This window comes from Rhinoraja longicauda, chromosome 18, assembly GCF_053455715.1.
Source record: "Rhinoraja longicauda isolate Sanriku21f chromosome 18, sRhiLon1.1, whole genome shotgun sequence".
Taxonomy (NCBI): domain Eukaryota; kingdom Metazoa; phylum Chordata; class Chondrichthyes; order Rajiformes; family Arhynchobatidae; genus Rhinoraja; species Rhinoraja longicauda.
This window is the reverse complement of record NC_135970.1, coordinates 19,555,964-19,572,695: the sequence shown is the minus strand read 5'-3', so window position 1 is coordinate 19,572,695 and position 16,732 is coordinate 19,555,964. Positions and strand designations below refer to the sequence as shown.

Below are 16,732 nucleotides of genomic sequence, written 5' to 3'. Positions count from 1 at the left end.
GCTGGGACTATCCCATTGTTTAAGAAACAGTTAGACGGTACATAGATAGGACAGGTTTGGAGGGGTATGGACCAAGCGCAGGCAGGTGGGGCTAGTGTAGCTGGGATATTGTTGGCCGGTGTAGGCCAGTTGGCTGAAGGGCCTGTTTCCACACTCTATGACTCTATGCAAAGAATTAGTCAGTTTAAATTTGGTTGTGGAAATAGCGTCACCAAGTTTTTTTTACTCACAAGGTATTCATTTAGTTGAGTTTTTTAGCAAGTCAGCGTACTGACCCGTTTTATCTACTCCCACCCCCCCCCCCCCCCCCCCACTTAATCTATTGCAATATATGCCTTTACACCTTGCTTCTCCACTTGTGCATCCATTAGGGTGATTATTAATAGATTAAACATATGTCCATCTAAATTGGAAAAGCTTGTTTGAGTGCAACACCTTTTTACAACGTATGATGTTCCAATTATTCTTTAGCAGTTTTGAGGCGTTGTCAACATTCCAGAAAATGTGGCCAACAAAGGAAAGGGTGATAATTGGATTGATCAGTGTGGGACTTCCACCTGGAATATTGTAACTCTTAAGATAGACACAAAGTGCTGAAGTAACTCAGTGTGCAAGGCAGCCTCTCAGGAGAAAACAGATAGATGATGTTTCGGGTTGGGACCCTTCTTCAGATTGATTGGAGTAGGAGGAATGGATGGACTGGAAGCAAGGAAAATACTTTGCCCTTTAGCATCATTGGATTGTGTGCATCCATGTGAGAGTGCAAGTTGGGAATCTGTTCCATGTCTTATCATAATGTCAAAGCTCTAATAGTGCAGAGTGCACTGGAGTGCCTGATTGGTGTCTTGTTCTCACTTTTCAGAAGTGAACCTCAAATCCACAGCCTTTTGACTCATAGGCAGCTAATTGTCCTCTGGGACATACACCGATGAGCCAAAACATTATAACCACTGACAGGTGAAGTGAATAACATTGATTATCTTGTTGCAATGGCCCCTGTCAAGGGGTGGGATATATTAGGCAGCAAGTGAACAGTCATTTCTTGAAGTTGATGTGTTGGATGCAGGAGAAATGGGCAGGAGTAAAGACCTGCGTGACTTTGACAAGGGCCAAATTGTTATCGCCAGACGAATGGGTCAGAGCATCTCTGAAATGGCAAGGCTTGTGGGGTGCTCCCGGTCAGCAATGGTGAGTACCTACCGACAGTGGTCCAAGGAGGGACAAACCACAAACCAGCGACAGGTTGTTGGGCGCCCAAAGCTCATGGATGCGTGAGGGCAACAAAGGCTATCCCGTCTGGTCCGAACCGACAGAAGGTCTATTGTGGCACAAGTCACAGAACATTTTAATGGTGTTCACGAGAGGAATGTGCCACAATACACAGTGCATCGCACCATGCTGCATGTAGGGCCACGTAGCCGCAGACCGGTCAGAGCGCCCATGATGATCCCTGTCCACCGTCGAAAGTGTCTACATTGGGCACGCGAGTGTTGGAACTGGACCTTGGAGCAGTGGAAGAAGGTCGCCTGGACCGATGAGTCCCGTTTTCTTTTATATCACGTGGATGGCCGTGTACGTGTGCGCCGTTTACCTGGGGAAGTGATGGTACCAGGATGCACTGTGGGAAGACGACAAGCTGGTGGAGGGAGTGTGAAGCTCTGGGCAATGTTCTGCTGAGAAACCCTGGGTCCGGCCATTCATGTGGAAGTCAATCTGACACGTGTCACCTGCCTAAACATCGTTGCAGACCAGGTACACCCCTTCATGGCAATGGTATTCCCTGATGGCAGTGGCCTCTTTCAGCAGGATAATACGCCCTGCACACTGCACACATTGTTCGGGAATGGTTTGAGGAACATGATGAAGTGTTCACGGTGTTGCCCTGGCCTCCAAGTTCTCCAGATCTCAATCCGATTGAGCATCTGTGGGATGCGCTGGATCGACAGGTCCGATCCAGGGCGGCTCCACGCAACTTACATGACTTATCTGCTGCTAATGTTTTGATGCCAGATACCACAGGACACCTTCAGGGGTCTTGTAGAGTCCATGCCTCAGCGGGTCGGCGCACCTTTGGCAGCACACGGAGGACCAACAGCATATTAGGCAGGTGGTCATAATGTTTTGACTCATCAGTGTATAGTGGATTATGATTTTAGATGGAGTTCAAGGTTAGGTGGCTCCTGAGGTTAGAACCCTCAACAGGAGATGGGGCAGACTTTATTAGATGCCTAAATTGTTCTAGAATTTATTATTTCCTGTCTCAAACAAAGAAAAGCCTAGAAATTGATTTTTTGTTTTCAGGGACAGTATGGACACAGACAAAGAAGACCAACATAGCAGGTAAAATCAAATACTTTATATATTAGTTCATAAAAATGTATTTTCTGGTCTGATATGAACACAGAATAGTAAAGCACAGGAAAAGGCCCTACGGCCCACGATATCTGTGCCAATCTCGATGCCAATCTAAATGATACCACTTGTTTACACACCGTCTGTATCCCTCTATTCCCTGCCTGTTCATGTGTCTTGTCTAAATGTCTCTTTGGAGATAAAGATGGATTTTCTCCAGGTGCTCCATTTTCCACCCATATCCCAGCGGTTAATTGGCTTCTGTAAATTGCTCCTAGTGTGTAGATCACGAAACTGGGAAAACATGAAGACACTCCGAGGTGAATCTGTTGTAGAAGATATATAGAAATGGAATCGATGATCACCAACCTACCAAACCAAAGGGCACCTTGTTCCTTTTTGTGTATGCATCCTGAAGTTCAAAAAGTGTTAACTCCATGGACAATAATAAACTAGTCTATGGGTGATCTTTGCTCTGCACGGACTCAAGGGCCAAATGGCCTGTTTTCACACTGTATCTTGAAACTCATCACTAGCTTGTCATATAAACAAGCCTGTTTTTAGAGCTTTATTTCAATTGCTTTTAAGTGCTGTAAATATTAATACTTAAGTTGAATTAGAGCTATCTTTGTGCAATATAAATTTTATTCTGCAGTTCAAAGAATCCACTTTCATGATTTTTGCATCTTCTTGCCTTTTGATCGTATTGCATTCCACGAATGAAATGGTTTTACAACATTTGTTTCCTTCCTTATCTAGGATGGAATGCACAGACCAACACGGGAGAGTAAAAAATGCCAGGTAAACCCTCCACTAGTGCCTAAATCCCTAAAGCCTGTGATCTTAACTGTAATTTGCACTTCCTTGAGCTGCAGAGGTTGAGGATGGTAATATTCAAAGTCTCGTGGTTTGCAGTGGAATAATTTTGAATGAACAATTTTCATGGATATGAAGTTCTATAAATCAAAAAGCACCGAAGGAAGCAATTTAGCGTGTCATGTCTGTGTTGGGTTAAAAGGACCTATTCAACCCAATCCCCTTTTCCAGCTCTGCCGATAGCCTTTACCAAGGTGTAGTTTTTTTTTGTCACATTTACCGAGGTACAGTAAAAAGCTTTGTTTTTAATACTATCCAATTAAATCAGATAAGTCTATACCTAAATACACTCAAACCAAACTCAAATATAATAAGTAGAGCAAAGGGGTAGACACACAGTGCAGAATATAGTTCTCAACATTGTAGTGCACTAGTTCCAGAGACAAAGTCCAATGACCGCAATGGGGTAGGGATGAATTGGAAAGTACCCTAGCTTATGGAAGGACCATTCAGAAGCCCGATACCAAATCTCTGTCTGCTAGTTATTGACCCCTCTCTTAAGAAATTGAGATTCTTCTAATCACCAAATATAGACCACTCATAATGGCGCTTAATGGCCTGAAGAATTTTACAGGATAAATGTCTTTTACCACGCGATTGCAGTTCATCGAGTAGGCAGCCATCACCACCTTTGCTGGAGAGGTGATGACTGCACATTTGGCCAGCAATGTCCATACTGAGGAAATGAATTGTTAGGTAACGAATAACAAGAAACCAATGTATCTCATTCAACAATGTGACCTTTCATTGAGCTCAATCCATGAACAATTTTGCATCCTGTTAACCGATTATTTTGTTCCTCAGAGAGGCCCACAGCCAGATTGAAAAGCGGCGGCGGGATAAGATGAACAGCTTCATTGATGAGTTAGCATCGATGGTTCCAACATGCAATGCCATGTCCAGGAAACTGGATAAGCTCACTGTGCTTCGGATGGCCGTACAGCACATGAAGACACTCCGAGGTGAATATGTTGTAGAAGATATATAGAAATGGAATCGGTGATCACCAACCTTCCAAACCCACAGGACACCTTGTTCCTTTTTGTGTATGCATCCTGGAGTTCAAAAGGTATTAATTCCATAGACAATAATAAACCAAGATCTACATTATTTGTGCATCCTGTTCCTCATAGAATCCAAAAATATTAGTATGGGTTGATATTGATTGGTCGATCATCTGTTCACACTATTATTCTATCTTATCCCACTTGCTCATCCACTCCCTACACGCTTGGGACAATTTACTAAAGGCCAATTAACCGACACGTCTTTGGGATGTGGGAGAAAACTAGAGCACCTGGAGAAAACACGTGGTCACATTTGGAATATTATATTATATTGCATTATTTATTGAGTCTCGACTGCAATTTTTTTTGTTGATTTCTGATTTCTGTATTTTAGGACCTACCAATGCTTACACAGAAGCTAACTACAAACCTGCCTTTCTGTCAGATGATGAGCTGAAACATCTCATCCTCAGGGTGTGTAAATTTTTAAAATAGTACTGTGATTTTTTTTTTGTTGATGAACTCCCAAGATGCAGTTGCTTTCTGACTGTGACACTCCTTGAAAATTGTTCTTTTAACACTCCAGGGAGAAGGTTAATAGTAGTGGTTTATTATTACCACATTTTACAACATCCCCGATGAAACACTTTGTTTTGTGTGCTATCCAAACTAATTGTACAATGCGCAAGTACATCAGCTAAAGTGAAAATAGTGCAGAATATCGTGTTGCATTAACAGAGAATGTACAGAAAAAAAAGTGCAAGGGCCTCAGTGAGTTAGATTGGAAGATTGGGAATTCTTCCTTGGCAGATGAGAGATCCGTTCAAGAATGTGATAATAGCGGGAAAGAAAATGTCCTTGAATCTGGTGTTACATGCTTTCAAGTGTGTCCTCTCTGCCTGATGGAAGAAGTGAAAGGAGAGAATGACAGAGGTGTGGGTGGCCCTTGGTTATCATACTCTTGAGCGGACCATGCAAACTAGGGAAGGTAGACATAAAATGCTGGAGTAACTCAGTGTGACAGGCAGCATCGCTGAAGAGAAGGAATAGGTGACGTTTTGGGTCGAGACCCTTCTTCAGACTGAACTAGGGATGTATTCCCAATCTCTCAATCCACATCATTGTGACCCTTGCATTTTTAATCTGCATTTTCTCCGTAGCTGTAACACTATATTCTGTATTTTGCTTCCTTTCTCTTTTTGCACCCTTTCTCTTTTTGCACTACCTGCTGTACTTGTATATGGTTTGATTGTAATCATGTATGGATGATTCACCTAGATAGCATGCAAAACACTTTTTCATTATATCTCGGTCTGTGTGGCAATAATGTGCCAATACCAGAATGGTGGAGTGGTATTAACTCTTGGAATTAGCAGTATAGTCTGGCTGGACCAAGGCAACCTTTGATGCTGTAAACTCATGATTTGTGTTTTAAGCTGAATAACACCTCCAACATAGCTATTCCAACCTTGTTGAATATCTAACTAGATTAATTAACGGGACTTTGGTGTTAATTGTTGGTCTGCTTTGAAGTAACTGGGTTTGCGTGTTGGAGGAACAATTGGTTTGTTAGTCTGGAAGGTGATTACTCACCAATCTATTTGCTTTTCCTACAGGCAGCTGATGGATTTCTTTTTGTTGTGGGGTGCGACAGAGGAAAGATACTTTTTGTGTCTGAATCAGTCTTCAAAATCCTCAATTACAGTCAGGTAAAGGATCTTGTAGAATCATGGAACTGTACAGCATGGAAATGGATCTCTCAGTTCACCTTGTTCATCCCAACCAAGTGGGCATACTGGGCTAGTCCCATTTCCCTGCATTTAACCCAGGGCTTTCTAAATCCTTCCCAATATCTATCCAAATATCTTTTGAAAGTCATAACTGTATCTGCTTCTATAGCCTCCTCTGGCAGCTCATGCCAGATATAGACTACCCTCTGAGTGGAAAAAGTTGTCCCTGAGATCCCTCTTAAATCTTTCCCCTGTCAACTTCAGACTATGCACTCTAGTTTTAGAATCCACTACCCTAGGTAAAAGACTTTATCCATGCCCCTCACAATCTTGTAGACCTCTATCAGATCATCCTTCAGCCTCGTGCTCTGAAGAAACCCCCCCCCTCCCAAGCCTGTTCAACCTCTCCCTATAACTCACGACTGAGCACCCAGGTAATGGGATGAGATCGTTTAATGTTAGCAGTATGCTGCAGGTGGCAGCCATGACTCTTACAGCCTTGAATCAGAAGGTTCATTCCCTAGACTTGAGCAATAAAGCTAGTCTGATAATCCTGTACAATGCTGAAAGAGTGCATTCTGGTACCAAGGGAAGACAGTATATCAAAGATTTAGTAATTTAATTCCCATTAATCGATTCTACAAGTTCTTATAAAGCAACTTCGAAGACACTCAGCAGACACTTCCAACATCTTGGCCATCATTTACCCTTCAGTAAACATTGATATAAGGGGCATTTTCGGGGCAGCACAGCGGTGGAGTTGCTGTCTTACAGCACCACCAGGGACCTGGTTTCAATCCCGACTACGGGTGCTGTTTTTACGGAGTTTGTACGTTCTCCCTGTGATCACGTGGGTTTTCTCCGGGTGCTCCAGTTTCCTTTCACACTCCAAAGACATGCAAGATTGTAGTTTAATTGGTTTCTATAAATTGTAAATTGTCCCTAGTGTGTAGATTTTTAGATTTAGAGATACAGCGCAGAAACAGGCCCTTCGGCCCACCGGGTCCGCGCCGCCCAGCGATCCCCGCACACTAACACGGTCCTGCACCCACTAGAGACAATTTTTACATTTGCCCAGCCAATTAACCTACATACCTGTACGTCTTTGGAGTGTAGGAGGAAACCGAAGATCTCGGAGGTGTAGGATGGTGTTAGTGTAAGCAATGAACACTGGTCGGTGCAGTCTCGGTGGGCCGAAGAGCCGGTTTTCACACTGTAGTCTCTAAAGTCTAAAGACTATTTAGGCATTGCTTGTGGGAGCACCCTGGGTATAAAAACTATTCAGCATGTTGAGTTGAACCTGTTAACCAATTCTGAAGCACCATGGGCGTTCTTGGAGATGGAAGATAAATTCTAGACCACAAATTTCTTCATGTGATCATTTTTGCTCTTATTATTTTGCAGACTGATCTGATTGGTCAGAGCTTGTTTGATTACCTTCACCCAAAGGACATCGCCAAAGTGAAAGAGCAGCTCTCCTCGTTCGACAGTGCACCAAGGGAACGGCTAATAGATGCCAAAAGTAAGTCCCTATTCTTCAAGATAGATGACAAAGTTGATGAAAGCAGTCTTCGCAAGTTGCACTTTATTTGGTCCCAGAGCCCAGCTTTTGCCACCCTTAATATAAACAAAAAAAGCACGCAGTTTCATTAACGGCTCATTTATTCATTCGATTTCATTCTTATTGGACATATTTTGTTATACCTACCCCTCCTCCATCTTCTCTGCCACTGAAACCTGTTTTCTATCTTCCCTGGTTCTGTTTGGAAGAGTTCTAGACCTGAACCGTTAACTGCTTCCCATTTCACATGTGCTGCCTGACTGTCTGCACGTGGTCCACATCCTTCCTGTACAACCATGTGCCAATCCAAAAACCTCTCAAATATCGTATCTGTCTCCACCATCACCCATGATAACACTTTCCAGACATCCACCACGGTGGGTTAAAACATTTTTTTTTTAAACTTGCACTGCACATCTTCTTTAAACTTTGCCCCTCTTACCTTAAAGCTATGCCCGCTAGTCTTTGACATTTCCACCTGGGAAAAAGGTTCTGACTGTCTATCCTATCGTCTGCCTCTCGCAAATTTCTATACTTAAAAATTTAGTCTTTGGACATTGAGTTTGAAGCATTTTATCTTTTTCCAGATTACCACCACCTGCAGCTCTTTTGATTTCCCCTCAATATCTTGCTCACTTTTGATTTTATTTGCATGTAAAGTGTTTTTGCTTCATTAAGTTATCAGGCACCGTTGGATCATTGTGACATGCTTTCCATCCTAAATAGATAAAGTTGCATTTATTTTGCATTTGTTTTCTTTCTCCTGCCGTGTTTGTCATGATCAGCTGGCTTGCCGGTGAAGACTGACATAACTCCCGGACCCACCCGACTGTGTTCAGGAGCAAGGCGGTCCTTCTTCTGCCGGATGAAGTGCAACAAACCATCAGTCAAGGTGGAGGACAAGGAATTCTCTTCAAACTGCTCCAAGAAGAAAGGTAACATACCACGCATTGTTTGTAGATTCAGCTCAGGCCCAACTCGTTCATGCTGACCAAGAACATAAAGGGATTGATGTAAGATTAGGGGAATGAATGGCTGATGGTCAGCAAAGACGTCAAACTGAAGGGCCTGTTTCTTTGCTTATGTCACTATCTAGAGATTTAGGGAAAGAATTCCAGGGCACATGCTCAGTTCTGGTGCAAATTAGGGGTAACCTTATTGAAGTATACAAAATCATGAGGGGCGTGGAAAAGTGAATGCTCACAGCCTTTTTCCCCGGTGTAGAGGTGTCTTAAACTAGAGGGCATAGTCTTAAGGAGAGAGGGAAGCGCTTTAAGACAGACCTCAAGCAACATTTTTACTCGGTGAGCAGCCTGCATCTGAAATGAGCTGCCAGAAGAAGCAACAGAAGTGATGCAGTTATAATTTTCAAAAGTCATTTGGGCATATATATGGATAGGACAGGTTCAGAGGATTATGGGCCAAATGTAGGCAAATGGGACCAGCCCCGAATGTCAACTTGCTCGTAATGGACATGGAGCCGAAGGGCCTGTTACTGTGCCTCTGTGAATGTGCACTTCACACGCCAACTCACTCCGGTGTTATGAAAACATGACTCCGGCTGAACCATCCACCCTTGTGCCTTGCAGCCGACCGCAAAAGCTTTTGCACCATCCACAGCAGTGGCTACTTGAAGAGTTGGCCCCCCACAAAGATGGGACTGGATGAAGATAACGAGGCTGACAATGAGGGTTGCAACCTGAGCTGCCTTGTGGCCATTGGCCGTCTACACCCTCACATCGCCCCGCTGCCAGTCAGCGGTGAGATCAGAGTCAAATCAACAGAGTACGTTTCCCGGCACGCAATAGATGGGAGGTTCGTCTTTGTGGATCAAAGGTGAGAGAATGTAATGAGTTTATTAATTTTCTTATTTGAAATTGACGTTTTTTTAATACTGGAAAGAGAAGGCGTTGTTGCCATTGAATGTCTTTTAAACAAATTACATATTTTCCATACCTTTGTGTGAAATTTTATTTGTTGTAAACCAGTATTAATATAAAATCAGGAAAACGTTGTTGATGATGGACACACAATGCTGAAGTAACTCAGCGGGTCAGGCAGTATCTGTGGAGAAATGGAATAGGTGATGTTTCAGGCCAAGGCCTTTCTTCAGACTCCAGTCTGAAGAAGGGTCTCGACCTGAAATGTCACTTATTCCTTTTCTCCAGAGATGCTGTCTGACCCGCTGAGTTACGCCAGCATTTTGTGTCTATCTTCGGTGTAAATCAGCATCTGCAGTTCCTTCCTACAAACTTTGTTGATATTAGCTTTGATCATAAGATAATGCTTATTAATGTCAAGGTGTAACATGGCAGTGTAGCTTTTGACAGAAAACCATCAAGGTAACAGAGGGAATAGTTAACAATACCTGTAGCTGCAGCAGCCAGATGTTATGAATGTCATCTGTCTCCCCTCGGCCATGGAACCCAACTATTACTCTCTTCGCAACAGTGTGGTTCTCAAAATGTCACACATATGTTGAATGATCTGTCAGCGGAAGAGGTTGAGGCAGGTACATTAATAACATTTAATTGACATTTGGACAAATATACAGATAGGAAAAGTTTAGCTATGGGAAAAATATGGACAAATGGGACCAACTTGGATTGGGGTTATAATTGAGTAGATTGGGAGCAACCATTCTTGATGAGCAGCACAGTAGTAGAGCTGCTGCCTCATTGTTCCTGTCACCTGGGGTTAATGTAGGATAAGTGTAAATATGTGCTTACGATACAATAAAACTTTATTCACCCCTAGAGGCAAATTGGTCTGCCGACAGTGACAACACACAAGGTACACAAAACCTAGAAATTAAAAGTGAAAACGAAAAGAAAAAGTCAAGCGACTGTTGGCTGGCTGCTGTGTGCATAGTGCCTTCACCGGAACAAATGAACAAACAAACAAACAATCACAGACATATCCCCTGGGCAGAGGATTCTAAACTAGAGTGCCCCCTCCCCCACACGGTCCCCCTTTGTTCTCCCACCGTCCCTCACAGTGGTCCCCTCAAGCCAGGTCCCCATTGTTCTTCACGGCGGTCCCCCCACACCGGGTCCCCATTGTCTTCCCCTCCCCCCCCCACGCTCATCAACCGTGAGGCTCCCGCTGTCGCCGAGGCTCCCGCTGCTGCTGCCGCCAAGGCTCCCTCGGCCCAGACAGGCCTTGCCACTCGGCTTCAATGCAGTCTCCTGGGAGGCCTGTGGGGCGAGTCGGGACTACCGGGGTGCGTTCCGGTCTTTGGTCGTCGGCAGCGCGGTTGTTTGGCAGGTGAATCGGGCCCACTGGGTGATACAGATTTGATGAGTTGAAAGACGTGTTTCCATGCTAAGGGGCATGGATACAATTAACATTCCCTGTCTTTCTCCCAGGCTAGAGGATTCTAAAACAAGAGGGCATAGGCTTAAGGAGAGGGAGGGGATATTTAAGAACGATCTCAGGGGTAACCTTTTCACTTGGGGTGGTCAGTATCTGAAATGAACTGCCAGAGAAGGCTATAGAAACAGATACAATTATGATTATTTTTATCGACATTTGGACAGATATATGGCTAGGAAGGGTTTAGAGGGCTCTGGGACAAATGCAGGAAATGGCACTAGCCCAAAATGCCAACTTGGTCAGCGTTGCCAGGGCAGGCCAAAGGGCCAGTTTCTGTGCTGTGCAACTCTATGCCTCAGCAGAGGTTCATAGACCATGAAGGTTCAAGTCGATTGGAAAATGAACATGAAGGAAGAGAAGAATTGGTTTACACAAGGTTGTTGTGATCTGGAATGGATGGCTTGAAAGGACAGTGGAAGTGGACTCAGCAGAAACCTTCAAAGGAAATGGATTTATTTAAATGAAAATGTTGAGAACTTTGGGGAAAAGCTGGGGGATCATTGGGACGTTAAAAGAGGCTTGGAAGCCACTTTGGTTTCTTGTTCTATAGGAAAATAACTGCAGATGCCGGTACAAATCGAAGGTATCACAAAATGCTGGAGTAACTCAGCCGGTCAGGCAGCATCTCAGGATAGAATGAATGGGTGACGTTTCGGGTCGAGACCCTTCTTCAGACTGATGTCGGGGGAGGGTGCGGGACAAAGATAGGATGTATAGGAGACAGGAAGACAGTGGGGGAACTGGGAAGGGGAGGGGAAGGAGAGGGACAGAGGAACTATCTGAAGTTGGAGAAGTCAATGTTCATGCCGCTGGGGTGCAAGCTGCCCAAGTGAAATATGAGGTGATGTTCCTCCAATTTGCGGTGGGCCTCACTATGACAATGAAGGAGGCCCATGACAGGAAGGTCAGATTGGGAATGGGAAGGGGAGTTCAAGTACTCAGCCACCGGGAGATCAGGTAGCTAAAGACGGACTGAGCGGAGGTGTTCAGCGAAACAATCGCCGAGCCTGCCCTTGGTCTGACTGATGTAGAGAAGTTGACACCTAGAACAGCGGATACAATAGATGTGGTTGGAGGAGGTGCAGGTGAACCTCTGCCTCACCTGGAAAGACTGTTTGGGTCCTTGGATGGAGTCGAGGGGGGAGGTAAAGGGACAGGTGTTGCATCTCCTGCGGTTGCAGGGGAAAGTACCTGGGGAGGGGGTGGTTTGGGTGGGAAGGAACGAGTGGACTAGGGAGTTACAGAGGGAACGGTCTCTGCGGAATGCAGAAAGGGGAGGAGATGGGAAGATGTGGCCAGTACTGGCCAGGATCCCACAACTTTCACTCAACACCTTCGCTCAGTCCGCCTTAACCAACCTGATCTCCCGGTGGCTCAGCACTTCAACTCCCCCTCCCACTCCCAGTCTGACCTTTCTGTTATGGGCCTCCTCCATTGTCATAGTGTGGCCAAGCGCAAATTGGAGGAACAGCACCTCATAATTTCGCTTGGGCAGCTTGCACCCCAGTGGTATCAACATTGACTTCTCCAACTTTAGATAGTTCCTCTGTCCCTCTCTTCCCCCCCCCCCCTTTCCAGTTCTCCCACTGTCTTCCTGTCTCCTACTACATCCTATCTTTGTCCCGCCCCCTCCCCTGACATCAGTCTGAAGAAGGGTCTCGACCCGAAACGTCACCCATTCCTTCTCTCCTGAGATGCTGCCTGACCCGCTGAGTTACTCCAGCATTTTGTGATTATTTTATGTTTCTTGTTCTGTGTATTTTGTGCGTTTTGCCTTTGCACAGGCTGCAATGTAATTCGTACAGTTGAAGTACATCGTTTCATTGTCTCCAGGGCAACGGTGATTCTGGGATATCTGCCGCAGGAGTTGCTAGGAACCTCGTGTTACGAGTACTTCCACCAAGATGATATCGTGCATCTTGCAGAGTGCCATCGACAAGGTAAAACAAAGGCAGACACATTCCAGCACAAAATGTGCCAAATGTAAAATATTACCGAAGTTGGAAATCTGAAATGAAAGCAGAAAAATCCTGGAAATGCTTCAGAGGCCCAGCAGTATCTGTGGAGACAGAAGCACAGTAAAAACCTTTTTCAAGTTTAGTTTAGTTTAGTTGACACTAGGACTATGTTATCCCATTTTCTCATCCACTCCCTACACAAAAGGGGCAATTTACAGAAGCCAATTAACCTACAGACCTGCACGTCTTTGGGATGTGGGAGGAAACGGAGCACCCCGAAGAAACGCACACGATCACAGGGAGAACAGGCAAGTTCCAGACAGACAGCAGCAAATAGATTCCAGTCAAAACCAGAGCACTCAAAGGAAACTCATCCAGTCTGAGCGAGAATCATTATACTTCATATCATATCATATATATACAGCCGGAAACAGGCCTTTTCGGCCCTCCAAGTCCGTGCCGCCCAGCGATCCCCGCACATTAACACTATCCTACACCCACTAGGGACAATTTTTACATTTACCCAGCCAATTTACCTACATACCTGTACTTCTTCTAAGATACTTCTTACAATGTGCTTGTTTTTTAAAATCAAATTCTAGCACACCTGTGTTAATGTCCCATGCGTTGTATTTTGTTAGATGCATTCCCGTGAAGATGCCTTTCTCTGTTAAATGCAGTTGTTTAAATGCAGTTGTTGCTACATGAGAACAGAATTAAATTGTAGAGCAAAACTCTTGTCCTACTTTAAATCTAAAACAAATGTCCATTTATTTTGTATCCTGTTTTCTCACCACGTTCAAAAGTATTCAGTAACCATTAGTTTTCTCTCTCCAATTGACTGTAGATGCAACAATGTTTGTACACAGGAAACGTCCACCAGCAGCAATGATATTTTAAAATTGGGGGTGTAGGTATTAATCCCTGGCAATGGAAACTCCTGTGCTTTACTTCAGTATAATGCAATAATATATTCCTTTATTCGTCCCACACCGGGGAAATTTACAATGTGATCTTAATCATCAGCCAGAATGTTCACAGGGCCTTGGCTAATGTCTCGTTCAAAAGGCAGTGCAGCATTCCCTCGGTACTGTTCCAAACAGGATTTCTGCAAACACTTGGACAATTATTCGACCCTCAGCCTTCTGAAAGTGCTTGAAAATCCAAAAAGCTGTAGATGCTGCAATGAATTTAAAACAGAGAGAACCAGAGTTATGATTTGGAAGAAGACCATTCACCCATGGACGCTGCCTGAGTTGCTGAGTGTTTCCAGGATTTTCTGTTATTTTAGAGAGTTGGGATTCCTCCCAGATGCCAAAGACATGGATTGGATGTGGAATTGGTAAATTGCTCTTCACGTGTCGATGAGTGGGAGCATGTGGGGCGAGTTGATGGGAATGTGGGGAGAATAAAGAAGGCTAGTACAAATGGGTGGTTGATGGTCAGAGTTGAATTTATGGGCTGGAGGGTTGGTTCCCATGCTTGTCTAATGCTCAACGTTATCAAGTCCAAAACCTTACGTGGATTCTAGATTTCTCTTTGTAGCATTGAAAATTAAAGGAATTTTGTCTGTTTAATGTGTTAGAAGAGAGAAGATATGTGTTAGAAGAGAGAAGAAATGTGTATCGATCAACAACATCACCAAAACAATTTCAGTCCTTGCTTTAAATATCTTCTAGAACCTAGCTCATCTTAAAATATGTTTATGAAGTTGGAGTTATTCCATGCACATATCTGAGTGTGTTCTGTTTGTTTACAGTATTACACAGCAGAGACAAGTTCACCACCAGCTGCTATAAGTTCAGGATAAAAGAAGGTTCCTTCATCACACTGCGCAGTCACTGGTTCAGTTTCCTGAATCCATGGACCAAGGAAGTCGAATATATTGTTTCCACAAACACAGTTGTCTTGTAAGTTGAGAGACTGGAGAGACGGAAAGGAGAGAAGGGAAAAGTAGATTTCTTAATCTGTCAATGTTGATATTGCTCTCCTCACCTGCTTCCTATCCTCCACTTTCCGTGACCCCGGATTCTCGATAACCTCCAGTCCTACCACGCACAGAGTCCGATTCCCAGGAAAACTCTTAAGATTGCTGGCCAACTAATTGTGTTTCAGTTGGTGACCTCACCTGTTCCTATTTTTAGGGACTTCCCTTGCTGTTAATTCTCGGCACTCCTCCAATTCTAGTGCCTTGATCTTCCCCAGATTCCTTCATTTTAGCATTGGCGTCCGTCCTTTTAGTTGGCCATCAGTTTGTTCACCAACAATGTTTATGTGACGTGGGTCAGGAAATCCTTAGTGGGGAAGAGTTTTGGGAATTTGGGAAGCTCAGGAGTGTATTTCTGAGTGTACATTTTATCCTCGTTTGCAAAGAAGGCACAAGAACATCGGAGTGAAACCTGCTCCAGTCTTCAGTAAGGTAATTGATGGACCTCTATGTCAACCGTACTTTGATTTTGGTGTCCAAAATCCTATTAATTCCATTCACCAAGATACCTTATGTTCACTGGTTGATCTCTTTGCTTCTTTTAAGTATCCTATTTGGCTGTCCAACTAGTTTAAAGCAATATCAATCTCAGATCACCAACCGCAAAAAGGAATTGACTAATTGTAGATCACTGTTGTATGATTTCAGTGCTAGCTCTCTGGACAGAGGGGACTCTGCCAATCTACCACTCGCCAACACTCCTCCCAACGTGGACAGTGTGCTGCAGTCTGGAGAAGGTACAGGATAGATTTTGATGAAGCAGTGCATAGGTGTTTTGTCTCAGTTGCAAAAGGAATTATTTCGTTTATTTTCACCTGTACAGAGATACATTGAAATGCTTGTTCTGCATGCTATCCAGTCAAATCACACCATACACAAGTATAAGTGTAGGAAATCTCTCGAGATGCTGCCTGTCCCGCTGAGTTACCCCAGTATTTTATATATACACAAGTATAATACGTCCTATAACATGTTCCCAATGTTAGGGGAGTCCAGAACAAGGGGCCACAGTTTGAGAATAAGGGGTAGGCCATTTAGAACGGAGATGAGGAAGAACTTTTTCAGTCAGAGGGTGGTGAAGGTGTGGAATTCTCTGCCTCAGAAGGCAGTGGAGGCCAGTTCGTTGGATGCTTTCAAGAGAGAGCTGGATAGAGCTCTTGAGGATAGCGGAGTGAGGGGGTATGGGGAGAAGGCAGGAACGGGGTACTGATTGAGTGATCAGCCATGATCGCATTGAATGGCGGTGCTGGCTCGAAGGGCTGAATGGCCTACTCCTGCACCTATTGTCTATTGTCTATTGTCTATTGTCTATTCTGGTGCAACACGCAGAGAGCTGCCACATTACAGCACCATCCTGCAATTGCTGAGTCTCTGAAAAATCTGATCTTCGCCCAAAGGGACATGCAATTTCTTATTTCCTCACTTTAAGTCGTAATGGAGAACTTCATCTTGCACTCGGTCTACCAAGGCCTGTAGAATCTCCCGGTTGCTATCCATTTTAACTGCTCTTCCCATTCCAATACCGGCCTTTCTGTCCTGTGCCTCCTCCATTGCCAGAGTGAGGACATAGACAAGCTGGAGGAACAATAGTTCCTATTCTGCTTGGGCAGCTGACAAACCAACCAACTGTATGAACATGAATTCTTCAATTTTAATTAATTATATAACCCTCCTCTCTCCCCTCCCCCACCTGGTCTTGTACCCATTTCTCCCCTCCACATGGCCAATGTGAACATGGAACAGTACAGTTTAGGAACAGGCCACAATGTCCGTGCCGAACATGAAGCCATGTTAAATTAATTCTTACTGCATGTTATCCAGGGTGCCTGTCTAAGAGCCTCTTAAATGGGAGCAGATATGAAGACCATAACTTGGCCACTCGTGTA

At 44.2% G+C, this 16,732-nt stretch overlaps 1 protein-coding gene across 3 annotated transcripts in view; it reads left to right on the top strand.

The window, feature by feature from the left end:
* The window catches only part of bmal1a (basic helix-loop-helix ARNT like 1a), a 50,214-nt gene that overhangs the window by 17,188 nt on the left and 16,294 nt on the right, over positions 1-16,732 (top strand). For all 3 annotated transcript variants that reach the window (XM_078415248.1, XM_078415246.1, XM_078415247.1), the window contains exons 4-14: positions 2,302-2,340; positions 3,112-3,153; positions 4,033-4,190; positions 4,630-4,709; positions 5,852-5,944; positions 7,370-7,487; positions 8,312-8,461; positions 9,116-9,362; positions 12,735-12,841; positions 14,619-14,769; positions 15,495-15,583. In XM_078415248.1, coding sequence (XP_078271374.1) covers positions 2,302-2,340; positions 3,112-3,153; positions 4,033-4,190; positions 4,630-4,709; positions 5,852-5,944; positions 7,370-7,487; positions 8,312-8,461; positions 9,116-9,362; positions 12,735-12,841; positions 14,619-14,769; positions 15,495-15,583 — 1,274 coding nt within the window. The remainder of the gene's footprint in view (positions 1-2,301; positions 2,341-3,111; positions 3,154-4,032; positions 4,191-4,629; positions 4,710-5,851; positions 5,945-7,369; positions 7,488-8,311; positions 8,462-9,115; positions 9,363-12,734; positions 12,842-14,618; positions 14,770-15,494; positions 15,584-16,732) is intronic.